Source organism: Nesoenas mayeri, assembly GCF_963082525.1.
Source record: "Nesoenas mayeri genome assembly, chromosome: 1".
NCBI classification, from domain to species: Eukaryota; Metazoa; Chordata; class Aves; order Columbiformes; family Columbidae; genus Nesoenas; species Nesoenas mayeri.
Window position 1 is genome coordinate 184,106,079 of NC_137541.1, and position 26,824 is coordinate 184,132,902.

At 38.4% G+C, this 26,824-nt stretch overlaps 1 protein-coding gene across 4 annotated transcripts; it reads right to left on the reverse strand.

Moving 5' to 3' along the window:
- RCBTB1 (RCC1 and BTB domain containing protein 1) lies at positions 1-26,542 on the reverse strand. 4 transcript variants are annotated; one of them, XM_080360425.1, is made up of 12 exons: positions 26,258-26,542; positions 19,971-20,141; positions 18,984-19,134; positions 18,360-18,526; positions 15,547-15,705; positions 14,386-14,493; positions 13,116-13,258; positions 9,900-10,090; positions 5,991-6,117; positions 5,333-5,484; positions 4,539-4,669; positions 1-947 (listed from the first exon to the last, which is right to left on the reverse strand). In XM_080360425.1, the coding sequence occupies exons 1-12, from the start codon at positions 26,519-26,521 to the stop codon at positions 807-809; spliced, it is 1,905 nt and encodes a 634-aa protein (XP_080216551.1). In that variant the 5' UTR covers positions 26,522-26,542; the 3' UTR covers positions 1-806. The 4 variants fall into 4 exon arrangements, 3 of the variants coding, with proteins under 3 accessions (XP_080216551.1, XP_080216552.1, XP_080216553.1); XR_013923400.1 differs by lacking the exon at positions 5,333-5,484 and having other exon boundaries at positions 820-947; XM_080360426.1 differs by lacking the exons at positions 1-947; positions 4,539-4,669 and having other exon boundaries at positions 5,411-5,512.
- Positions 26,543-26,824: the final 282 nt, after the last annotated feature.

Consider the following 26,824-nt stretch of genomic DNA (forward strand, 5'->3'; position numbering starts at 1 on the left):
TATTATGTGTAGTTTGAATTTATACAACACTTAAATGCAAACCCCCCACTTTCAGAACAGTGTATCCCTTCCCCTCCAAGGGAACCAGTGTAATCTGAAGTCAACAGAGGGATTTTCTTTTCCATCATCAACCACTATAAATATTGCTTGAACAAATTACATAAAGTACACATTACAGTTTATATTAAGGTATACCCAAAGATTTACTTCCAATTAGATTTGCTAGTTACCCATTTCTTCAAAGCCACTTGCATAGGCTTTGAGAATTTATTGTTTTTTGCACGCTTTTCTAAGCACCAAATACACTTGATTAATCACATACAGCAAATGGCAGATTCATTCACAATCATGCAAATGCAGTTAAGAGATATCCGTGCCATTTGCTTCTCTATAATCCCAGGGATTTAAGGATTTAATTGACATCATTCAGTAGCTCAAGGTCAGACTATTCTCTAGCCCCAAAAAGTAAATTGAAAATATGAACACAGGTGGTGCTGGAGTGGAGATTTCTGAGGCAAAAAAGGTAAGTCCTTAACACCAGCTGGTGTCCTTTGCATACTGCAGTGGTTCCTCTGTCTGGAATCCTGAGGTGGTTCCACCATCGAGGTTTGTGAAATGCAAGCAAATATTTTGCTTGACATTTTTACAAGAGTTCACTCCTGAGCACAGACATTTGTTATCAGTGTGGCCTCTCACATCTTCTGGTACAAGAGACCAGGTAGCACTTGCTTTTACCTGTACAATTACAACATCCTGCTACAACTGCAAGAAACCCTACACACACCCCCAGAACTTACAGCCTCATTTCAGTTCTTAAAGGCTCCACATTTACTGGCTCTAGCAATGAATTCCTTTAGGAGGGGACCATCCATTTGCCAAAATGCTGTAGTTTGTGTCACTTCTGTCAAATGATTGACACAAAATTTAAAGCAGAATTCCTCTAAGTCCTAAACAGGAAAAAAAAAAGAAAAAAAAAAAAGAAAGAAGTCTTATTATCTTTGTTTCCATTACAGAAAAATACTCTCAGGCAGAAATGCCTGCATATACTTTATATTTCCAGAGATTAAGATAAACACATTAATGTAGTGGCTCTCAATGTTTTCCCCCACACAGCATCACTATGTAAACACAACAGCAAATAATAATTCTACCCATATAACATTGTTACAAAGGGAAAAGGAGCCATAATTTAGTTCTCATTATATAAATGCAGTCACAAAATCAGCTATTCTGAGCAATCTGTATTTTAAGTTTCCCACTTAAGGCATTTCATCCGCATTCACTGACAGCTACTAAAACCCAACACAGACAGGAGATCTTGGGGTAATGATATATAACCAAGACCGTGGATTATAGAAATCCAGCTCTTTTGTTCCATACCATAAACTCAAATCTATATGTAGTGCTGCTTGACTTCCTGCTTAGTTAGGGGCTGAACTAAAGCCTTGAAGTTGCATGTCACCAGGCTCAATGCAAGCGTGTGCTAAGCGGGGAGTTTTAAAGCACAGTTTAGGCAGAAAGCCTTTCTGTGTAGAAAAAACAAACTCGTGTGAACAAAGTATTTCACAGATGTTCCTCAAATGATTCAAAAGAAGTAGTGTGGCACAATACAGCATAATAATTCTTGCAGATAGTGAACTCTGGATATTTGAGTCTACTTGGCAATGCCTTCCATATGAGGGTTAGAAAAGCCTCACATAAACCATCATTGCACCCACATGATGTCAGAGAGAAAGGATGACTTAAAAAAAAACAAGAGACAGTTGTTGTCAATATAACCTTGACCAGAGAATGTTTCCCACTCAGATTATTTGTTTCCAGCTCCTGCTTTGAGAAGGAAATCTATTCTTCGTAGTGTAGATCTAAGTTGCTACAAGGAAGATGCTGCAGCCCTCACAAAACATTTGTATAACTAGTACTTTATACATGAGAACATGCCCTTCCTTAGCTGCTCGGCAGACTGGGTGCTGCAATAAGGCATAACAAATTTGCAGAGCTCTTTAAGCCACATGAGGTATGAAAGACTGACGCATGTTCGTGTTTTCACTTAAGGTCAACATGGAAAGCTACAGCAACTATGTGCCAATGAGTGTTCTCAACACAACAATATAAAAATATATCCTGGCCTAAAACCAGGCATTCTGAAGCTTCAGCTCTTGAGTTGTGTGGCATCTGTGCAATGAAAAAAGACAAACTTATTAGAACTGAACACTGGGGGTTTACTTTTTTTTTTTTACGTAACAGAATGAACTAGCATGTAAAATAAAATTACATCATACATATTAAAATATTTTGCACTGCTTTATTTAAAAAACCATATTCTAAGTCAATGCAACAAAAGTGTACAATAAATAGAAATAATGTAGTATTAGTTACTAACTTTGGAAAAATTAAAATTCTGTATAAGAAAAGGCTGCATTTCATTTGCAGATGGATGCAATCCCAGCAAACTGTACTTAATATAGACTGAAGTGGATAAAGGCAAAAGGTACATCCAATGATTATTTTTAAAGCTACAATAAGGAGCCAGACCTGACCTAATTACACCCACTTCAGTCAGTCACCAAAAGAAAGTATAGGAGAGTTTCATATCACAGTGGTATTTTAAAATAGTAAAGCAGGTTCTTCTAACTGTTGTCTTTCAGACACACAGTCCCTTCAATGAACTACATCACCCAGGCTATTTCAAGCCCCCATCAGCACTGCTGCATGTAAATAATGCTCTTTACTAAAACCCAAACCCTTGGTGTTACCCATTATCTCCATGATGTAGCACTGCATTTAAGCCAACAGCTCTAACTTCATTTCTAATTTCATTTAGCTCATGAGGTACCACCTAGGCATAGCAACTGGATTTCTTCTACCCTTCACAAATGCAATAAATAACACACTGAGGACCCATCCTGCAAAAAATCTTCTAGGGCTAAAATACGTAAGTCTTTCTATTTTCCACTAACTCCCAAATAAATCATTATTCACAGTAGAGCTGAAGCCACAATGCAGACACTAAAGCAGCCCAGTGGGTAAGGTATATCGAACAAGCAACATGGAACAAGGCTCTGAAATAAGTTAAGACATCTGCATGCCAATTGCTGGATATTAAGTACAAGAAAAAGCAAAGAGTTGTGTTACTTAGTAGCGAAACTGCTTTACAAGGTTAAGTAGCCAGTTTAACAAATCACAAAGCGGCAAACATGATGCACAGGTACCATGCTGAACACAATGAGCCAAAGCAAGCCCAAAAATACTTCTGTTCAGTTCACGAAGCAGCACGTTAGTGATCTAGTAGTGAAATCAGACATAATGCAGCAGGGAAGTTTCACTAGCCTTTCCCACTTTTCACACAATTTTTCCATCTTAAAAATTTATTAGGCTCATACAGCAGTTTTTATCTTGCCATTTCATTAGCATACTATGAAGGCTAAAAGTCGCATTAGGTTTGCATGGTAAGGTTTAGGTAGTTGGGGGTCTGCAGGGATGGCTTCTGTAAGAAGCTACTAGAAGCTTCCCCTGTGTCCAATAGAGCTAATGCCAGCCGGCTCCCAGACAGACCCACCACTGACCAAGGCCGAGTTCACCAGCAATGGTGATGAACTGACCACAACCTCCACCCCCTGTTCCCCTTCACTGCATGTGGGAGCAGGTAGAGAATTTGGGAGTGAAGTTGAGCCCAAGAAGGGAAGGGTGGGGGAAGGTGTTCTTAAGATTTGGGTTTATTTCTCATTATCCTGCTATGATTTGATTGGCAATAAATTAATTTCCCTGAGTGAAGTCTGTTTTGCCCTTAGCTGTATTGGTGAGTGATCTTTCTGTCCTTATCTCAACCCACGAGCCTTTCATTGTATTTTCTCTCCCCTGTCCAGCCAAGGAAGGGCGTGATGGAGAAGCTTTGCTGGACACCCGGCATCCAGCCACAGTCAACCCACCACAAAAGTGTATTTGACTATAGCTAAACAAAACAAAAAAAAGCAGACAACAAAAAAAACACACTGCCGAACAAAAAAAACCCAAATGCACTTGATCGTCAGACTTATCACCATATCACATCACACACGCCACTAACCTTACAAGTAAGTAACTTAAGGCTTACAACACTGTTTTTCATAATATTATGGGTTTTGCTTTGTATTTAAACCCTTCCCTTGTTTCAGAGTTAGTGTTTTGATTCTCAGAAATTGTTTGTCACAGTTTTTCCCACAGAAATAGTAACTCATGAAGTTTGGCACACTGTCATAACCTTTACCATGAAATTAAGCAATGCAAACATTTACAGATACTGAGCCTCAGCCTGGGACTTAAGTCATCTTTAGATATCTCTGTACTGGTTCACCTTCCCAGCACTGGCATATGAAAAAAAAAATATACCTCTTTCATGGCAAATACAGATTTCATCAGTCCAATATTCTCAAATTCTTAAAACGGCAAACAGTATTATCCGGTAGTGAGAGTTTACACGAAAAATATAACCAGTTGCTTTTCACCACAGTTTAAGTCAGAAAGCAACCACCTATTTAAAAGATTGAAGCTTAGAAGTTTACCTCTGCATCATATCTGACAGCAGCAGAGAGCAATGAAAACGCATTTTCCACAGTAATTCCTCTCTTGATAATGTGTTGACACAATTTTTTCAGTCTATTTTCACAGTATGAAGTAGCCAAATCCAAAAGCCCTGCAATAAAATGCAATTGTGTTAGTCAGGTGTAATGATCTCTGCTCTTTCAACAAATTTTTGCTCCTGGGTTACAGGTTGCATCTGTAGTCTGTATGCAATATACTTTTTGCAAGTAGGTCACTATTCAGAAAAAATGTATTTTACCTTCACACAGGAAAAAAGGCCTTTTGTTACCTCCTGTTAATCTCTAAATACACAGGCTGTTCCACTGATTTGCATACCTAATTGCTTACAAGAGTGGAACTGTTGCCAAACAAGCACCACAACACAAGCAAAAAGCTATTACTATAAAAATCTGTGCTTAAATTACAGCTTGCTCTTTGCTCTGCTGTCCAAGTTCCCCCTATTAGATCTACTGAAATTCTTTCATATAATTCTAAACACTAATTGATCCGATTTAGTAAAATATGCAAGTATTGTAACCCATAGAAATAGTTCCTCTCCCAAGCTTGAAAATACTGCTCATAGTTTATTTCTAAATATGCATCACTTTTTCTGTAATAAGTTTGCTACAACCATGTTTTAAAGACAGCTTAGCTAATCACCAGTAAAATGCATCATAGGCTGGACTAGAAGCCTATATTAATACAGTTATTCTGCATCCCCTGCCTCAGTTTTTCCAGATGCTGCTTTCTAACATAATTGGACCATAAGCAATACCTATTGCATCTTCAGGCGGAAGGTCAACACTGTCTGTATACAAGTACTCAAGAAAGGCACGATACACAGGATAAGAAAACTGGTCTATTTCTATCACTTCCTTCATATCCTCATTCCAGTATGACTGGAACATGGTTCTGAAGTGTTCACACCTAAGAGACAAAGACATCATCTGGAACACTATTATATGAACACATGAAGATTACATTACAGCCTCCCCCCGAAATATGTATTTGGTACGCTCTGCAATGTTCACAAATACTTTAAATACACCCCATCACAGCCAGTGGTCCACATTTTGTTTCCTAATACTGTACGCATTGTTACACTTATGCATTAAAACTCTTATTTGATCTAAGCTACAGGAACATCTTTGTATACATTGCAATCAGATCAACTTAACAGTATTTATTATCCTGGAAACAACAAATAGGCTTAGTGACAATTGAATATGGATCATTTTAAGACAAAATTTAATATGAACCATTTTAAGAAAGAGTTTTGATTCAACTCCTTTCACAGTCACTTCATTTAAAGTGATTATGGATATATTAGATGGTTTAGGGGTTCCCTCCCTAACCCTTACTTTCCACCCCCCTTAGATGCAATACAAAGAGGTTATTCTGTATAAATGAAAGCTGTGAAACGTGACCACTACCTGATTTTCAGAACAGCTTTGTGGACATAGATGTACTTTCCATCCACACGAAACTTTAGGTCTGAGGTTTCTGGGCTGTCAAACTCTTTCTTCAGAGATTCTGCTACTGTTAAAAAGTCTTCATGCTCTACAGAGACAATTTTAAATGAACAAAACAAACACGTTAAGCATCTTAAACAGAACATACACATCTCTAATGAAAGCTAGCAGCTCAACTAAGAACATTTCAAGGAAAATAGGTCAGTATCAGGATTCTATTGGCTTAAGCGGTGAAATGGGAAGCATTAATTAATCCAACACCATTTCCTGTTGGCAAGGACTACTCCACAACAGCTACAGGCAGCAGTGGCCAGCAGTTCCTGTTCCAGCTCATTATGCAGAGGTAGCACAGCACCAAGGAAAGTACCTGGAGAACTTCCTTTCTTGTTCTCCACCTGGGCAGCACCCATGAAATTGCCAGCCTCCTGGCAGCCCACTGCTAGTGCTGGGGCAACTCTGCAAACTGAAGGTAACGGGAGTCTACAGCATCACCTGCAACTCACTTGAGACAGGGTGTACAGTACTTCAGCTGCACTGGGATGGTGTGAGCTGAGCCTAAATAGTAAGAAAACATGACATCAGTTGACCACTTTTTTGTGCTGGCAGATCAGATATAGTCTGTGCCTGCAGCTTGTGTGTTAACGTCTTTTACGGGGCTCACTAACATGAACTATCATTGACACCATCATATTCAGTTTATTAGTCAGTTACAACAAAAGAAAATTCAAAAGCAGTTGAAGAAGAATGACAGTATGTTTTTGGTACAACCAAGGACAGAGGACTTCAGCAATTTTGGAAGTGGATTAAAGCTGAGATATCACTGTTCTTTATAGCAAGGCCTACGGCACTGGTCCCCCTAGATGTTCCATTCTGTGTCTCTAGAAATCATATGAGAGTTGCAGCACAAAGTTGAAGGCTTGTGGTAAAGCAAAATCCTAAAGTTTTAGAAAAACTAACAGAAGCCACTTTGAAGCTTCTGTTGATGCATCTTAAAGGCGTGTTTCAAAACACGTGGCTTCTAAGCAGCAAAGGATGGAAAAGTGGATTTGTCCTATAATGGGATGTGGTCTGTCTCCTGTATCCCACAAGACTGCATATTGTTCATCCATATACCATCCACAAATTACTTTTCACCATTAGGAACAGCTAAATTACTTTGTATTTAAAAATAAATACTGCTATAACAAATTGCTGTAACAGAGAAGCCATGTTTGTGCTACAAAAGACCATACAGTCCTCTGATTTCCATGGATCATCTGCAGAACCTGCACCTCATCAGGGCTAACTAAACCATGCTCCAATCCCCTCCATCTGCTCATGTGATTTTTTTTCTAGGTCATCAGCTTAGCTTAAGCTATGCAGTAGATCAACTTTCACTTCAAATACCTAAAGCTCATTCCTCAAAAAAGGCTGCAGATTTGTATTTCACCACAGCCAATCCTGAATGACTGATTCATGTTTTTGGCACAGCCATCATAACTGGAAGTAGAACAATAACCTTTATGCAGAGTTAGCTCTCACTAAGAAAAACAAAAAAGAGTTTGTGTGTTTTTTTTCTTTGGCTTTGTGGTTTTTGTGTTTTTTTGTTGATGTTGTTTTTTGTTTAACTGTGCTGGTTTGACCGAAAATGGGTTAATTTTCTTCATGCAGTTAGAAACCTTTCTTTTTTATAGCTAGCATGCTCATTATTTGGACTTAATTTGAGAACAAGAGATAACACAGAGCTAATGTTTTTAATTGCTCTGGTCTGAGAGCAAAGGACACTCTGAGAGCTCTCCTCACAGGTGTGAAGCATACAGGAAAGGAGGCAGAAATGGGGTAGAACTTGACTGACATCCAGACTGATCAATAAGAGTATTCCATCCCACTAGCACCATGCCTCATATTTAAGGAGAGTTGGGATCTTCCAGTTGGCTCTTCTGCTTTCTTTCATGTCTTCGCTCTTTTTGTCGGAGCCGGGGGAGTTTTTGGTGTGGGACACCAGACCTTTTGCCATTTTGTAGAGGCTTCTGGGCTTTTCTGTCTTTTTCCTCTCTTTTCTCTCTCTGGGATCAGCTTTAGGACCAGGTGTGGCTTGCTGGGACTGGCTGCTCAGCTGTGGATGGAGTTAGTTTGGAATTGCTTTGAGTATCTTTTATTTCTATTTTTTATATAAATATTTACTAGTAGTGTATTAGTATGTTGTTATATTATTAAACTGTGTTTATCTCAATCCAAGTTTCTCCCTTCCCTTTTGATTCTCTCCCCTATTAGGGGGGTGGAGGAGGGAGTGAGCGAGTGGCTATCGTGGTTGTATTGCTAGCTCATGTTAAACCACGACATTAACCTTGTATGAATAAAAAAGGTGGGGAAGGAAAAATGTATATGGAAAACAGAAATTAAAAATGCCCCCAGGATTAATGCTTTTGATTCAAATATTCAGTAAGTAGGATTATCAACAGAGTAGAAGAAGGCCCAAAGGCCAAGAGAAATTAAAATACAGGAACAAAATTCAAATTCCTTGTTATACTCAGTCTTGGAGTACTTGGAGTACAAAAAAAATCAGGAACTTGAAAGGTAATGAAACTGGGGAGATGTCATTTAAACAGCCTTCACCATTAGCAAAAGGCAACAGACCTGGACAACCATCAGACCTCTACAGAGGGCAAGACTGACACATAACCCAGAGGACTAGAGAATGGAGAAAGTGAGAAGTAGGATAAAACAAGACTTGGATTTACCCAGAAGCAGATCATTCCAAGCTAATCTACTCTCTCTTCAGTAAAACTATTCAGTTTTCCTCTATAGATGAAATGCTGTAATCTGGACCTCTATAAATGGGATAGCATGCTAAATGACAAGTTAAACTGGAGAAGCTGGGTTCAGACACACCACATGCAAAGATCTGAGTCTGGAAAAAGGTTCCTTAGGATGTGATTCCCTCCACAAAACCAATTTTGTACAGGGACTAACAAAATTAAGATCTATTGTCAATATGGAAACAGAGTAAGACATGCAGAATGATCATGAGAACTGAAGCAGCAGATTCAAGATGAAAACATCTTCATGTTTTGAACATGAAAACACTTTCATGTTTTCAACAAAGTGCAAGATAAGCACTTTATAGCATATTTAGGGTCAAAAAAGAATTAGAAGCATATGAATTAAAGATAATCAAGAAGAAAGCCTTGGGCTTATTTGCTGGACACAGAAACTCCATCCCCAAGTGTAATCACAGGTAGTATAAGAGAGTTCCAACAGAGAAAACAATAATATTTTGCTCTTGTTATACAGTGACTATCATTTACAAGGCTGCCTGTCTTCAGGGAAAGCCAAACTAAATCAAGCTGAGATAAATCATCTCACAAAATCAAAACTTGGAATTCTGTTACTTTACTTTCTTAACATGAAATGCATGAGAAAGATTCACTCCTACATATTCATATTGGGCAAGCTAGAGACAACACTTAGAATTTTAAGTTGGTAGATACCAAAGTAACAAGCATCATGAACAGCCTTTCAAGTAGAAACAGTTTTAAGAGAAAAAAGTTATGTTTAATGATCCAGGAGTCCTTCCCAATCCTGAGCTGGAGCTCAAACAATACAAATATAAGAAATATACAATATACACAGTGCAGTGGTAAAACAGGGTTTCTCTACAGTTGTATACTGGCAAACAAACAATCTTGTTAACCCTGCTCTGGTTCCTTGGCTACTGAAGTAGACTGCTTTCTTCAAAAGAAAAAAAAACCTAGCTAAAATAATTACTTTTAATTGCAGCTTCTCCATAAAGCAGAAACCATCCTGTCACAGAAGTTGTAACCTGTACTAATCACTACAAACGTAGACAGATATTATAGTGCTGGCTGCCATATCGCAGCCTATTCTTACCTACTGATAGAAGACGCCACATAACGGCGGGGGTAGCAAAGCAAGCAAACACATCGTCAGTGCAGGCAAAGTGCGTGAGGTGGGGAAGGATCACTGACTGCCCACGGCACTGGCCCCACATGTACACCTGGCCACTTTGGGTCTTGGCAGCCGACGTGTGAGCAGAGTGGCAGGCTGCAATCTCCACAACCCTGCAACCAGAAAAAACCTTGTAAGATACTTACAGGTAAGGAATCGAGTGACTTTCCAAATACTTCACCAAAATAACAGCCAACAAAACTATGCATCTACACTCCTGTATTTCTTTCTTTGTCCTGAATGAATGCTATAGTTTGAATGTATCACTATTTAAAAACTGCAGTGACATTTTCAGATTGCTTGTACATTTTTATTGTAATCAGATGTTGCTTTAATCATGTCATTCTCATCAGTTGACATTCCCCCTTTTCTTTCATAACCATGGGAAAGGGATGAAGAAAACTGAAGTTTTGGTTTTTTTTCCTTTAAAACCAATACATATCAGACACTTATTCTCAAGAAGAAATGCTTATGGAGCTTCTGAAGCTTCCAGTTAGGGAAGAGGCAGCAAAGCTATACTAAGATTCTAGCAGAGCATTTTTCAGGACTTCATTCAAACAGATGTTATAAAAACTCTTATTTTGATATTAGGATTCTATGTATTTTTCAATTAACTGTTTATTAAGAAAAACTTCTAGAAACCCTTTAATCTGTTTTTTGTATTTAGACAGAAGTCTGACCTGCTGCTTGTATTTCTGACTTCTTATTTTGCTGTTAGTCTCCTTCCCTCAAAACTGAAATTCAGCATGGAACATGGACAGTGCTTCATTTGAGGAGAGGTGAAAACATGCACTTAACTTCACATTCGTGAAGCGTTATGGTTGCTTTTAAAATAAAGTCCATATAGTATTTTCACTCATCTCACATAGTTCCTTAAATATTAGAGCTGCTGATGCACACTTATATATTATGTTCTCCCATTGCTCACACAATCCCTATCTTGCTATCTGAAACATCACAAGAATTGAGAAGAATCGCATTTCCATTAAAAGGACCACAAGGATATTTCCAGTGTCTCTGTTCACGTGATAAGTGAAAACTGGGGGAACTTCTAGCATTAGTTCAAGATAAAGGCTACGCTTTCCTGGTTTTCCTCCACGTTAAAAATGCAGCAGAGGATTTCACGCCTTTGTGCCAGAAACAGATCAACTTGGACAAATAAATATCTTTCCAAGCAGTCCAAGAATATATGTATCAAAATGTCTATTCCTTTACAGAATAATATCCATGAAGAGGCAGCTTTTTAGGCAAGAAGCTTTTTCAGCACAAAGCCCACATTTTAGGTGCAAAAATTATTTCAAGGTAAAACACAAAGAATCTACAATCACTTTCAGTATATTTATCGACAATTTCTGGCAGATAAAAAACTACTGGGTTGTTGTTTTACACCATCATCAACTTATGAACCTCTATGTAACACTGAAATCTTTCAGCACCTTTACATGAGACACCATAAAGTAATTATTTTAGGGACAACTTATTGTCCATCATAGCTATCCACCTAAACTACGTCCTTCCCCAAACTTTCCTTAGCAGAACAGATTCTCATTTTTAGATTAACTATACTATACTTAAGAAAAGCATAATAAAACATGCACTATAATCTGTATAGTACATGTACAGTATACTTACAGTACACGTACAGGATAACATGTTAAGCACATACTTAACATCAAAATTCAAGAAGCTGGCCTTCATAACTGTTCCTCCAAGCTAACACAAAGTCCAAAAGTTCTTTACAAGCTATATGTGCACTATTCTTCAAGATAGCATCAAATGCCACCAGCAACACATATAAATGACAAAAGAGTTATCTAAATGAAAGGACCAGGAAAAGCAGCATTAATATGCTTCATGGGACATAACAGCTCACCCACTTATAGTACTGTTTCCAAGGGAGCCCAGTCAAGCAAGATACGTAAGTTCAAGTGACTTATCTCTCCCTTGGATTCCAAGCAGAAGTTCTATATTTTTCTCCCTCCTTCAGTCGTTGAACAAATGCCAGTTTTATTATAATCCCATGTTTGAGTTCACATACAATTCTAAATGCACAGTTCCTCTTAGTTCACTGAAGAAATAAATCGCTAAGAAAACTAAGTCGATCTGTTTGCAAACTTACACATTTCTCTTCCAGTCCTTTCTTAAAGGGTATTTCACTTTGCTTCATTAGTGTCAGTTCCTTCACAAATAAGCCAGCCTCACTTCAGTGGTTTCTGTTATGATGGTCCCTTTTTTCTTTACCTCCAACCATTTTTTTAAGCTCTTACATAATCTCAGTACTGTGCAGCTTTTAATTTAAAGTGTGAGAAACAGGAAAAGAAAAAGGAATGACTTCCCTGAATGACAGTTCAGAAATGGAGGAAAAAAAACAAGCACAAGTGTTTCCTAGTTAAGAGGAGATTATAAATTAAGAGATTTACAGGTTAAGGGATTTATAGACTGAGGTTTCCAAATAGAGGTACATTAATCTACAGGTATGGGTCCATTAATCTACACATGGGTCCAGAGAACAGGACTGTGGTCCAAGTTTGTAGGTGAACAGCCATCCCAAATACAAGGATGACAATGGTGCTGAAAGAGGGTGGACAAGGGTTAGGGTTATTCTTTTATGAGTCAAGGAAGCTAAGAAACTACAAAGTATTAGGTGGTACTACTGATAAAAGTGGTATTACCTGTCCCTAGCTCTAGCAACCTTGCAAATTGAGTTCTTTTTACATGGTTGGCTATTGTCAGCCCTTCAGAAAGTTGTTTACTCCCCATGTGTCACTTCTATAAGTCACTTCCCCTCCCCCCCCTTTTTTTTTAATGTAGGCCTCAATACAGCTTAAAAGCTTGGCTTACCAATTTCCCAGCTCCAAATTTTTAATGAAAGGAACCATATTTAGAATAGCCTAACACAGTCATTCATTATCTTTCAGTATCAGGTACGCACGAAGTATATTTAGTTTCAGTAATCATTACAAATCACAAAAAGCACTGAGTCTATACTAAACAGTAAGTTACCATCCTTTCCTATGCTTTTTACATTAGCAATAGGAAAACAATCCAGCAAGCCCCACACACGCATGCTTCCAGTGCTACAGACTGCATAACACATGCTCAGACTTACATATCCAGAAACAGCTTCAGCAAGATTACCTTTCTTTTTCCATCATGATCTGCACCGGGCTTAGCTGGTTACTTTTATTGCCAGTTCCTAGCTGCCCGTAAGTGTTAGCTCCCCAGGCATAGAGCAAACCCTCATCTGTTAGTGCTAGTGTGTGCGCATAGCCACAGGCAATCTGTAAGTAAATGTATAAGCATTACTACTAAACAAAAAGAGAGATGACAAATAAAATTATCGCACACTTTACCTTAGTCTAGCTGATGTTAAATACCTCAGGCATTCTTCATTTAGCACTACAATGTGTTATTTCTCAGTGCTTAAAGCTAACACAAAATACATTAACTTTAGGTACTGGAGAAGTCCCAGCTTTATTGGTTCATTGGTTACTCCTAAATAATTTACTGCACTCTTGCAAAGTCTCGCTAGCCTTTACTTGCTTTCAGTTGCAGACTCTTCACACAAAGAACAGTGATCATCACCGTGTCTTGCAACTCTGAAATACTTTCAGAATTTGATATTTGGAATACTATACAAATTTTAAGAGCTGCAGTTCAACAGCCAACAACCGTTCAACCCAAGTTATGACATGAAACTCCACAGAACCTTACTAAAACCCCAGGAAATCCCAATTTTTAGTTTTATTCTTCAGCTGGAAACAAACAAACCTAGCCAAAAACAAACAAAAAACCCAACCACCAAACAACCAAACCCACACCCATGACTCTCATTTTCCCTATCCCCTTACTTATCACAGATTCATAGAACGGTTTGGGTTAGAAGGGACCTTAAAGACCATCTAGTTCCAGGCTCCCTGCCATGTGCAGAGACACCTTCCACTAGACCAGGTTGCCCAAAGCCCCATCCAGCCTGGCCTTGAACACTTCCAGCGGTGGAGCATCCACAACTTCTCTGGGCAACCTGTTCCAGTGCTTCACCGCCCTCATGGAGCTACTTCCAAAGGGCTAATTAGAATATAAATGTAGATTCTAATTTGAACATCTTGTTGCCCTTAATTTCTTGTCTTTGCCTAGCGCATGTCATTCATTCATCTTTGTAACAAAGATGCCATTTGTATTCATACCATACTTTACTTACAGTTACACTAGCTAACTTTAAATAATTCAGAACATTTACAAAAGCAAGTATTTTACAGCTTACTTGCACTTCCTATATGTCTAAATAGGAACTAAAAAAATTCAGTATTTGAATTGTGACATTTAGAAGCAGGTATAAGATTCCAAAGACACAGTTTTAGCAGATGCTAGCAGCATTACTGCATTTTCATTTGCATGTTAGACATACCTGGAGTATGCACACACCGTGTAACGCAGCCACTCTGCATGGTGTTAGTTGATTGCCATTGTTTCCAAGACCTAGCTGACCATTACCATTGTAACCCCAGCCATAAACCTGATTGCAAAAGGAAAATAAAATTAAACCACTCTCCTATAGAAGCACAGAACATTTATGACTTAGCATCAAGCACAAGTAAAAAATGTACATCTTATTAAAAAAACTGTACACTGTTTCAAGATTAATATAGAGAAGGCAGAAAGATATTAAATATACTGCAATGACTGACTCTATTCCACTTTTCAATCCTGCACTTACCTTTTAAAGAAGCTTAGTAAAATATATTTGTGTTTGAACTACTAGGAATATCACACTAAACTTAACAATACATTAAATATTTCCCATAGCCACAAGATTTTAGTTGACTTCTACACCTTATATTCTCCTTATTACTTTTTCTTTTTATCTTTAAAGAAAACAATAAATTAGTTGTTGTGATCAGCTGATTAGCTATAGGATTAGTTTAAACTAATTTTTCCTTTAGTTTTGTTATGGCGGACACATCAAGACAAATGTATGTACAATGAAATCTCAATCAACCTCAGGGACTTTTATAGTCCCTGCAGTCACAAAGAAAGGCTACACTCCGAGTTTGGTGAAATGTAGTACAATTGAGGTTACAGTTCATAGCTAGAAGCAAGATAGCACCACAAACATGTGAAACAGAACAGTTGCACAACACTTGGACAACATTCAAAAGCTTGGTTTTCTTGCTGGCAATTAAGCAATGTGCTTAAGAACCAGGATCAGCCAGTGTATTCCTGCAGAAAGATTAACTATTTAATTGTGCATGCTTTCAAAAAGTCTAATTAGAGACATATGTTGAACAATCTACTGAAAAAAGGAAAACAGACATGTTTAATACAACTGTTCAAATTCTTGCAGCTGCAGACTCAGTAAAAATTCTGTTCCAGTACAGCATTTGCCGTAAGAAATAATGCTTAGAGCAAAGACAGTATCTCCAGTTAATTGCAGAGTTTTCCTTAAAATGGTCTCACAGAAGTTATCAATATAATTCTATAATTTGAACATGCCATGTTCAGACATTAGCCTCATAAATTTGGGTAACAGAGAGAGAGAGAGAGAATGTGAGAATGCAGCAATGCTTACCTCACCATTGCTTACTACAGCCATGGAGGAGGTCTGACCACAAGCAATGCCAACTACCATTTTACCCTGTAAACAGTTTGAAACTCTACGAGGAGTTGGCTGGTTTGCTGTAGATCCAGATCCCACTTGACCACAGTTATTATAGCCCCAAGCGTACAGCTGTCCATAAAAAACAAACAAGCAAAAAGTTGCAGTGTAAGTCTGGATAATAGTAATAAATTATAATCTTACTGTAGTCAGCATCGTATTGGGTAAACTATCCTATTTAATGAGCTAAAACACTTAAAATTATTTTCAGTAGCCTTATAAACAGCAATAGGACTGATGTAGCAAATATGAACATATTTCTTTTTTTAGCTTCTTGCTACAGAACCAGAGCATCTGACTACAAGAGGAAACAAAAGAAACATATTTCCATATAAATAGTCAGACTATAAGACAAAAGAGCACAGTGAGTGGACTGTCTTCATATAATACTGCCATGATGTTGGAAAAAGGAATGCAAGCCCAAATGTCACTTGTTTCCTAGGCTAAACTCCCCAATTTACAGCTTTTTAGTTCTCTTCATAGAACTCTAAATCAGGTTATTTCTGGACTCTCACCATACCTCTTTTATATCTTTCAAGAGCTATGAAAGGAGATGGTTTTGTCAGCCTATGTTTCACAGTAGCAGAACTCTCTTACACAATGGCCTTAACAAAAAAGCACCATCTCTGCCAGTTCAAAGTTTGCTAGTGGCAAACTAATAATAATTAAATAAAAATATTGGTTCCTTTCATCTAGAAGTCCAGAAAACAGGGAAGTAGTTTGCTACCGAAAAAAAATATAGCTTTGTATTTTCAGTTCCTTCAATTTTTATTATATGTATACACACCTATAGACTATTTCTGATTGTTCATCCTATGATGCTTCACCTAGTTAAATAGTTTTGTCCTCTTAGAAATATCCAGCCATGGACACGCTAGCCAGTAGAAGCACACTGACAGATACCCTAATGTGAAGTCTGCACACCCTTTGGTGCCAGAAGCTGTCTGCTTACTGCGACACCAAACCAAAAGTCAAATCATTAGAAACAAAAACCTGTCACAAACAAACCAACCAAACAACCACAAACCCACAACCCAACATCCGAAAAGTACCCCACATCAACCAAAGAAAAATACCAAAGACAAGAACAAAAAACCTCTCACCAACACAACTTATTTACCATGTCTGATATGAACAAAAGAAAGCATTCGTCCTTTGCTTTTTGTTACTTGTATTTGCTGGTTCTTTGAATCCTACATAATATCTGAAGATGCTCTATAAAATACCTTTATTTCAATGACATGGAAAAATTGAGGTGGAAAATCTCAGAAGCCAGATCAAAATGCCAAAGAACTAATCAGTTTTCCCTCTCAGAGAAGCATAAATGTCTGCAGTCCTTTAAGTCCATCATTTTTTTAAATTTGCACTGTATTAAAATTGCAATGAACCAACTGTACAAATAAATCATGCCAAGTATTTCCACTAATACTTCCAATTTCAATGCCTCTCTGAAACTCTAGATATATCTAAGTCACAATGGCTGTTGCAGATAAATCTTTCTGTAAATAAAACCCTACTCAACATATTTCTCTGCTTTTAGTATAATCAGTTCTGGTAAAGATAAAACCTCAGAGCACAAACAGACTAAGCTACTGCAAGGTACACTACGGATGGATTTGTAGCACGTTAACTAGCCACAAAGGTGAGTGAGCTGAAAATATCAACTCCATGGTAAATACAAACATTCTTTCCCTCTTTCATTGATGTTTCAAGCATGCTACATTTATTACAAGAGACAGTATGGCCATCACTGGCAGCTAACACACAGCAGCTGGTACCGCTAGCTTGACTAGTACATGAACATCCTTGCCTTCCATGCGTAAACCAAATTTTATAGATTAGCCAGGAACATCTTTCCTAAGTGTACACCCTCCTTTCAGATACAACACAATTCACCTAAATTAACACAATGTCTCTTTCCTACCCTCAAAATACTGATTTGCTACTTTGTATTACTGTTGCACTATGACTTCATACTCAATCAACAAACATGGTCAGATTACCAGAATGGAAAGAATTGTGGTTTCCATTTTCATTGTTATAAAGGTTTTAAAATTAGAACTCTTATTTTGTTAAAGCAGAGCTGAAACGAGGCTTTATCCCATGCAGTAACATGCAACTCAAATCAGACACACACATACACTGGTCAAATCTAGCTAACTGGAAACTAATTGTACACGTTTCTCATGACACATAGCCTTAAGTTATGTAAACAGCATAAAGACTCTTTCACTGGCTACACGCAAAGGTATTTAGAGGTGTGCAGAGCAACATTCCTTCACAGTACCAGTGAGGAAATCATGAAGACTACAAGAAACAGACTAAAGGCTACCAATGAATACAAACAACTCAATATACCCCTTAATAACAGGATTGCAAGCAAATAACCATGTTAGATTCTACACCTCACAAATCATTATTTCACCTGCATCACAGCTTTCTGGTCTCATCCTTGTGAGACATACAACAAATGAAAAGACACAAAAGTTTAATAACCTTTTATTCTAATTTTTGTGGTTGGGGTCTTTTCATTGGGGTTTGTGGGTGTGGGTTTTTTTAACTTGTTTTCAAGTCCACTCTTAAAAAAGGACACCCTACTTTGAAGCAGCAGGGAGAAAAGGTTATGTTGTAACGACACTGTAGAGAAACAGAGAACTTCAGACTGCAAGGTCATCTGCACTACTCATTTCAAGGAGATTAAGGAATTTGAACAAGTTTCAACTTACATCCCCATCAAATGACAGCGCCATGGAATGATGAGAGCCACAGGCTACTTCCACCACTTTCTTTATTAACAGATTTGTGCAAACTTGAACAGGAGTAATGCCCTGATTTGTTGTGCCATTCCCAAGCTGGCTGTAACCATTATGCCCCCAAGCATACACTTCACCATCTGAAAAAATATTCAAGTTTGTGATAAAAAATGCCAAAAATTTCAAGGAAGATAGACAGAATTCTAAGAAAGTAGAAAACACTGACATTAAAGTGAAAGGACAGTAACAAATTGTGGAACTATTACAAGAATCATCTGTATACTAAAACAAACTATGCACTTTGTATACAGCTTTTATATACATATATCACAGTATAATCTCTAGATGTATTATGGAAATACATGAAAGTGCACAGATAAGGCTTAGCACATCATAAATTATAGAGAAAAACTCTACAGTTGCAACATAATGGAAATGTAACAGATATTTAATTTACCTATTACAGAATACATTCAGTTCCACTTAAGACCAGTGAGAACCCCTTAGTGTGCGTTGCCCACTTAATACCATTATACCTTAATCCACTCTTGTTAAAATCTGTAACTTATTTTTCTATACCAAATGTTAATTTTCTACCTTCAGTGCAAAGTACAACATGGGGTCCACTTCCATAACTGAGACTGGAAATCTTCTTTCCACACAAGGCTTCTAATTTCTTTGGTACTATTGTGCTCTGATTATCTCCAGTTCCCAAACAATTGCTGCAATTCAGTCCAAAAACAAATACCTGAAAAACAGAGGAAAAGTAATTTCAAGTGATATATACTCAGGTATGCACAGATGTGGCAATATCCACGTCTTCATCAAGGCAGGACAGAGTTTTGTCATGGACTCTTAAGGGCTGAAGACTTCCCTCGTGGAAGTTAATAAGCTCAAAATTCAGTATGGGGACACTTTGGAAGTTAATGAGTCTGAATTCTTCAGATCTGTGCAGGACTGGAAGCCAGGCTTCTCATTTTCAGGAACTGTACTAGAAAAAGTATTAAACTGTGAAAGTGGAAGACACCACCTTTTTCTAAAAGAAGTTTGTAAATAGCTACAGCTGGGAGGCTCATCCTACAGGCAGCTTTGATAGGACTTAGAGAAAAAAAATCCTGCTCTACCCAGTCTCACAAGAAACCCTCCCATTACCACATCCCGGAACATCTAGCTTGCTTCCTTTCAGTAGCACAGTGCTAATTTGTATTGAGTTTCTGAATAATTAAAATCCACAGATAATCTTCTGCTTTATTATTACTTAGCAAGCCATAACCTCATTTTATATCTTCATACCTGGAGCACTTGCACTTAATTTCAAGCTACCACAACTTCTTTTGAATTCTGTCTGTCTTCAAAAGTGCATGAAATCCATCCTGGCTTTTGTCATTTGTTAGTTTTCTAAATACTCCATCTACATTGTCCCCATACAAGACTAAAAAAAAAAAGTTACAAGTTAAACCCAATATGTTTTGAAATATACAAATTTCACACAATGCTTTTGAAAACCTATTAATTTGCAAGTATTCAGTGGACTCCAAAACCAGAAAATTGTAGAGTATATGCTCTGCTTTATTACAGTCTTACCTCATCATTGTGCGTTATATATATAGCTTCATTGGCTGAGGTACCAAATACACATGCTTTCCGAATAGATGCTACTTCTTGAGGCGACAGTAAGGTAAATATTGGCCACTTTCCTACATCCACCATGATGCTGCTATGTGTCATGATGTTTCTACAAGTAAGATGACATTGCTGTAATAAAAACAAAAGTATATTAAAAGGCCTATTTTGCATTTTCACCAACAGGCAATAAGATAATTTCCTTTAAATAAAAGGTACATGTTGTGTCTCTGAAAGTATAGCATTCTGTTCTATATGAAATACGTAATCACACTTCCATGTATTAAGGTGAACAAATAGAAAGTCACTGGTAAGACATTTGAAGAACAGATCTTTTCTTAATAGGATATTTAAGTAAACTGTGCAGTTCAGTACAGCTGAACATCTGCTGTTCTACAAGCAAACCTATTTAAAGCTCGTGATCTGGCAAATATCCACTGGTGACAGAGTGGAGTTTTGAAGAAATTTTCAGAGGGGATTTCAACCAAAATTCCCATTTATAAGATCTTCACTTGTGAAATTTCTTTGTAGTCTTACAATCTATACATGCCATGTAAGCAAGCTGTTGATGTATCTGTGAATCCTGCAAAAAACCCAAAGCTAGGGTTGTTCTGCATATGACCCAAATCTGCCATGTCTTGCCTAATCAAAAGCTGTTATTATGGTCAAAAACCATTTGTGAGAGCACAAAAGCATGAAATAAACTCATGCATTCATACAATTAAGCAGTGAAACACATTGGAAGAATGTGATTAAGTGAAACTGTCATAGTCTGTTACTTAGAAACAAGCTGGACCACATCAAAAGCTGGAAACATGACTGGGTATAGACATCACCTGTCAATGAACACATGTATACAATCCATCCTTCCACAATACTTATTCTTCCCAGTTTCCTCAGGGCAGTTGCACCAGTTCAAGAACAAAGCTGACAGTCAACAGAAACCTACAGAGCTTATTTAGGCTTTCAATGCCACACATGAAAACTGTAACATTACTCATACCCTGAAGGGATTCTGTCACTGACAATCTATGATCCATGCTCAGGGTATCAGTGAGTTTTGTGAAATCTGAAAAGCACTAGGTGAAGAATTCCACAGAATGTCAGTGACACGATACAAATTGCAATAAACCATTAACAAAAAAAAATGCAGCTAAGGAACTATTCAATGGGCAAGAAATGCAGTCTCTATTCAGATGCCATCCTCTCATCAACATTTAGTTCTTTCTTTTCATTTGTTTGCTCCAGCCCTATCCCATCCCCCTATTCTTTGCTCTGTTGCTTTCAAGTCAGGCTTCTTCTTGATGATGCCTGGGTATCAGATATGAACAACAGTGAGAACACAAGACAGCCTCTTTGCTTCTGATGCTTCGTTCTCAAAACTGTGCTGATAGCCAAGACATGGCTTCAGAAAGCTATTCAACACGAGCAGTTAATCCTAAAATACAGGTTGTTCAGCATAGATGTTTTTTTGGAAGAAGGGGGTTTTTTTGTTTTGTTTTGTTTTGTTTTTAAAGTCTGAGAAACACTTAGGTCACAGTGGAAGTACATGTACAAAAAAACCCAACACAAACAAAAACCAGACTTGTATCCTTACCAGATTTTGTAACCTTGCTCCAACAAACCCAGCTCTGCTCTATAGACACCTCCCTCACCAAGAGCCTGACTTCACTCTACTTTTCATATTTGAAGCAGGTCTCGAAAACACCCAAAGTCTCCAGATGGCACATTCACAACAGATGTATTTGTAGAAGAGCTTTTGAAGTCTACCTGATGCCAAGACCACATCACATTCTACACAGCTAAACAGATTTGAATGCATTTAAGCCTTCTTAATTTCTAGTCCAGTTACAAACTCAGGCTAGTTAGCTGCTAAGATTGGTTACCTCACTTTGGCAAATCTTTTAACATATGACAATGTCAATCAATTAAAAGGAGACAGCAATGACTTGGTTTTTTGAGCAGACTAAATAATTGTCCCTTCTAACTTCATGTATTTACTTTGCCCATATAATATACGATGGCAGGACACAAACATCTCATAAACTGGACATTAGGAAAAATATTTTCTTCACTGAAGTTCTTTTCAACACATCCTGTCAATATAAGACATGCAGACAAATGTTATTTTGATGGAGCGTGTCCTGATAAATTAATGTTAACAAGTTTTACAGCACTCTGAGAACCCTTTCTACTCTAAAGGTAACCAGTTTTAAATGTTCTACTTTATGATCTTACTGATCTTTGCACTAGGTCTTCAATCCTCTTGGCTTATTCTTCACTATTGCACGACTCAGTTAATCATTCATTTCTGACAAAACCTATGTGAGTTACACTGCATTTCCCATACCTCAAAGCTCAACTGGATATCTTGTCAGACAAACTAATAGCAGTAAACAAAAGAAAAGCTTTCAAGCACACAGGACTTTCCAGATTAGACATGAGCAATTAACTTCATTCACAGATGAAGAACCTTATAATTTTTGACAGACGTAACATTGCTTTATCTAAAACAATGCTGTATATTTCCAATTTGAATTGTCACTACAATCCTACAAAGTAATTTCAATAGTTATCCCTAAAAGGTTTTTAATTACAACTCATCAGCCACTGGCAGGCTAGTTTCTTTAATAAATCACAATCCCAAATTATCTTCAGGTTTAGCAACCAATAAAAGTTAACAAAAATCCTTAAAACCAACCAAACAACAGAAAATATCTGTTGCCTTTTATACGATGTGTATTGTTTATCTTCAAACATACAACTTCTCCCCATCCTCTACAAATACTAAGTATTGTCCTTAAATGCTGCCATTTGCTGGAGTACCTATCATCATTCAGCTGCAACATTTTCACAGTAGCAACAGCAGCTACTTTTGTTTATGCTCCTGTCTAAATGAGTGACACAACATACAAACCTGAAAGTTCTGGGGTTTATACATGGGCTACTGTTTCTTAGATATAAATGCGCATAGAAAGCTGTTTCAACTACTTATTATCCATTCCCTGCAGAAATAGCCAACCTAGGCACAAGCATCACCTTTTTCCTCTCAAAAGATGGATTCCTTAACCACCTTAGCCACTTTCCTAGCTTTCCAATAAAAGTTCTAGTTGTCACAGGAGGGAAAAAAAGGTCTATAGTGGAAAAAGAAGTATTTGGGGAATACATACTTATATATAGTACTGTAAATGGGAGATGTCAGTAAAGTAACTCAGTGTTATCAAAAAAGAAACCAAATTAATTTTAGCATCCTTTACGACACACTGTACGCTTTCTAAAAACAGTAGACACTCTGCAATATTGTGACTGACCTCTCACACAAATCACATTCAAACTTCATCCTTTTGCAACATTTGCCTGATTATGAGGGGAAAGGCTTGCACAGACTTTCTTCTGGGCAAATCCTTGCTACAGAAGCCTGATGTAGGGGACTTCAGTCACGTTGTTGCAAGCAGCTCCACAAAGAAACAGTGTCCTCTCACCCTTCCTGTACTGCATCAGTAAGAGAGCTAAGGTTATTTTTTATTTCTCCTGATAATCACATCTAGACTGGACCCTGCTACATTACATACTATGCAACCAGTGCACCCTAAGTGAAAGTTTGTAAGAGCAATGTAGTAGCACATGTACCAGATGGAGTCTGAAGTAATGAAGTTATTTTAATCTGTATGCAAATAGCTGTCTCAATATATTAGCTCTCAAGCTATTATTTAGATTCTTCATGCAACATGGCAGCAGCAGTTTTAAGGAGTATCTGTCACTTACATTTCAACATCTAGATTTTAAGTTAATTGCAATTAAAAACTTTATGACTATAAAAGTTATAAGCTTAAACTTGGTGCTCTGGTAGACAGTTACTTTTAGAAACACCATATGTCACTGCTTTCAACTATCTTTTCATTTCTGCTGTATGATTCAGTGATAAACAACTATACACCATGCAGCTCTATTTCTGCTGCAGAACTAACCAGCAGAGGGAGCTTCTATAATATCAGCATCACCTCTTCTAATTGCTTTGACCTCTTTGAAGTTATCCAACAATAACTGTATGCAAACAGGAACAGAAACAAAAGATGATTGTTTTAATTTCAGTGAGGCTAAAAATAAGCAAGAAAGGATGACTTGTTGAGACGGGAACTGAAGCAGCTACATATTGTGATATAGAGAAATTGAATTTGCAGCAGTCACTAACAGTGAAAAAATCTAGATCTGCTCACAAAAAAGCCACATGCTTTCAGAGACCAAAGTCTTTCAAAAGTTCTATGCTAAACTGCTGCCTATGCATTCAGCTTCTCACTATTTTGCTTTCTAAATAAGCAGCATGCAGGCTTATTCTCAGCAATACATGGAGGCAAATATTTATCCCCATCTTAAAAAAAAGAAAAAATGTCTACAAAATGTCTTGTTAAATGATTTCAAATAAAAATTTACAGTTTATAATTCAGCTAAACAAATCCGTGCTGCAGAGAACAATAGCCAAATATGACATCCTACCGGGAAACAGTACCAATTGTTGTTGCAACAAAAAACTATAGTTAACTCCTTGAAGACCTTATTTGTAAAGACTATTTGAACACAATTGTCTGTTTGTATCACTCTTTCCTCAGGCTCCAATGCTGCACTTTGTTCTAGCTCGGTAGACTTAACTCTTGCACAGAAAGAAACTGCAGGCTCAGGCCTTCACTTCTAATTGTCTACGGGAATTATAAACAGCAGTGATAACAAAAAAGCTGGGATATTTGGCTTTAGAACAACAAGAAAGGTCTGTCACACTTGATCCTTTTTTAATTTTAAGTACAACTCAACCAAGAAAGTAAAATTCTAGACATGCTAACCTCCCTCATGTTTTCTACAGTTTTTGGTTTCTAATGTCATAGTTCAGTATTGAGAAACAACAGGGAAACAATACATACTATTGACACTAATCAGATGTGTGAACCAAGTGATTTTATTGCAGCTTTCTTCCTGCCAACAAAAATATATTGAACTCCCTGAAATCATGTGCCTTAACTTACTTTCCTTAGACCTTACATAAGACAAGATTTCTATGACAAAATCTGTGTTCAAACCTCTGCACAATTTATTTTTGGATGTTTTTTATGAGTAATACAGGGAAAGAAAAACCTGCTGATCTAAGAACTGACAACCAGACCTCCTATTTGCTTTGAGTATTCAGCTGAAAGAGATATAAACAAGCAAAAAGCATTATGTACATTAATACTATTAACCATGATACTGCTTTAACCATACAGCAAAAAACCCTTAGAGCAGGATGACAGTCATCCATCCACCATAACAAGACTATAATCACAATCAATCTGAGCAATTATTGCAATTTACTGAACCTATTCACTCAGGACATCTTCTAATCTTCTATATTTTATTCTAATGCATACAGAGACAAGTATTCCGAGGAAAACATTAATTTTAATGCTCCAAAGAATCACTAAATCTTTTTCCTAAAAAAATTTGTGCTCCAAAAACATTTCCATTTAGGATGTTTAGCACCTTCTTCCCATGACCCCATCCCTAGCTTAAACAATTATAAGCCCATTTTACCTTTTGTCAGTAGACAACAGCATGCTTTCCAAAAGGTCAATTAAACTGTCTAAACTAGAACTCTGAAAGTTTCTTTAAAAAATACTCCTTTAATAGTTAATTTAGAACTGTATTAAAAACTGAAGAAACACTAATTGTTTATATAAAGCCCAGTGAGGAGGGAAAAAATATTAAGGGCCTTGCTTTTTCAGTAAGCTAGATCTCAGCCTTCAGGAAGCTGACAACAAAGGGAAGAATGAACTGAAACACCATGAATCAGAAAAAAAAAAAAAAAAAAAAAAAAAACACAAAAACAACAAACGACACGCACAACTGTATGAAAATATTGTGAGCTCTGCCAAGCAGGAAGAGAGACTTTCAGAGAGCTGGACAAAGCTTTGTGGGATAAATTCACAGGCAGACCAAGAGAAAGTCACTGGGATGACGCCCCCACAACCAAGCCCTGCTAACGTGAGAAGAACCCTTTCCCCATCCGGATGGTTAGCACCAGTTTTACAGATCCTCACCGCGGCCTCCGCGGTGACCTCCGTCCAGCCGCTCCCCACCGCCGACAGCTCCCGCCCCCGCCCCCGCCACACCGCAGCCCTCACAGCGCCCCGACAGAACTGCCTGGGTCGGGAGGATGCGCAGCCCGGAGGCTGCGGGGCACCGATCTTGCCCCGCGCGCTGTCCCGCCAAGCGCTCCTCACCCGGCCTCTGCGACATCCCCCGGTAGGCTCCCTGCGGCCCCTCCGCCCGGCGGGCTGGGCGCTCCCGCTGCTTCCAAGGTGCCCCCCGGCAGAGCCGCTGTCGTCACAACCGTTAGAGTCGTTAGGACCGTTACAGCCGCCCGGCGCCTGCCCCGCCGCGCGCCGAGTAGCCGAAGGGGTGCGCAGCGCGCGCCAGCCCCGCCCACGTGACAGCCGCAAGCGCGGAGGGAGGGGTGGAGGAGGCGGAGGGAGGGAGAAGCGCATCACGTGACACCAAGCCTCGGGGAGGGGAGGGAGGCCTCCCGCTTGACCGTTCGCGCGCGCCGTCACGTGGCCGACCGTAGGCGGATCTTCGCCCCCTTTCCTCACCTCCTATTGGGCACTGTGAATATGACCACGTGACCCCTCGTTATCCCGCCCGGCGGCGAGAGCCCGGTTTCCTCAGGAGGGGCGGTGGGAGGTGCTCAGCAAGTCCCTCTCGACACTTCGTTTGCGGCAGCTGTTCCGGCACAGCCTCCCCGCCTCAGCCGGCGTCTCCGCAGCCGTCGCCCCGAGGGCGCTCAAACG

Coding starts and splice junctions, on each gene's coding strand:
- RCBTB1 (XM_080360425.1), bottom strand. CDS start 26,521: ATGCGCTTCTCCCTCCCTCCGCCTCCTCCACCCCTCCCTCCGCGCTTG. Junction 20,142..26,257: donor GGGGATGTCGCAGAGGCCGG/GTGAGGAGCGCT, acceptor TTTTTATTACAG/CAATGTCATCTTACTTGTAG. Junction 4,670..5,332: donor TCCGCCTGAAGATGCAATAG/GTATTGCTTATG, acceptor ATTTTATTGCAG/GGCTTTTGGATTTGGCTACT.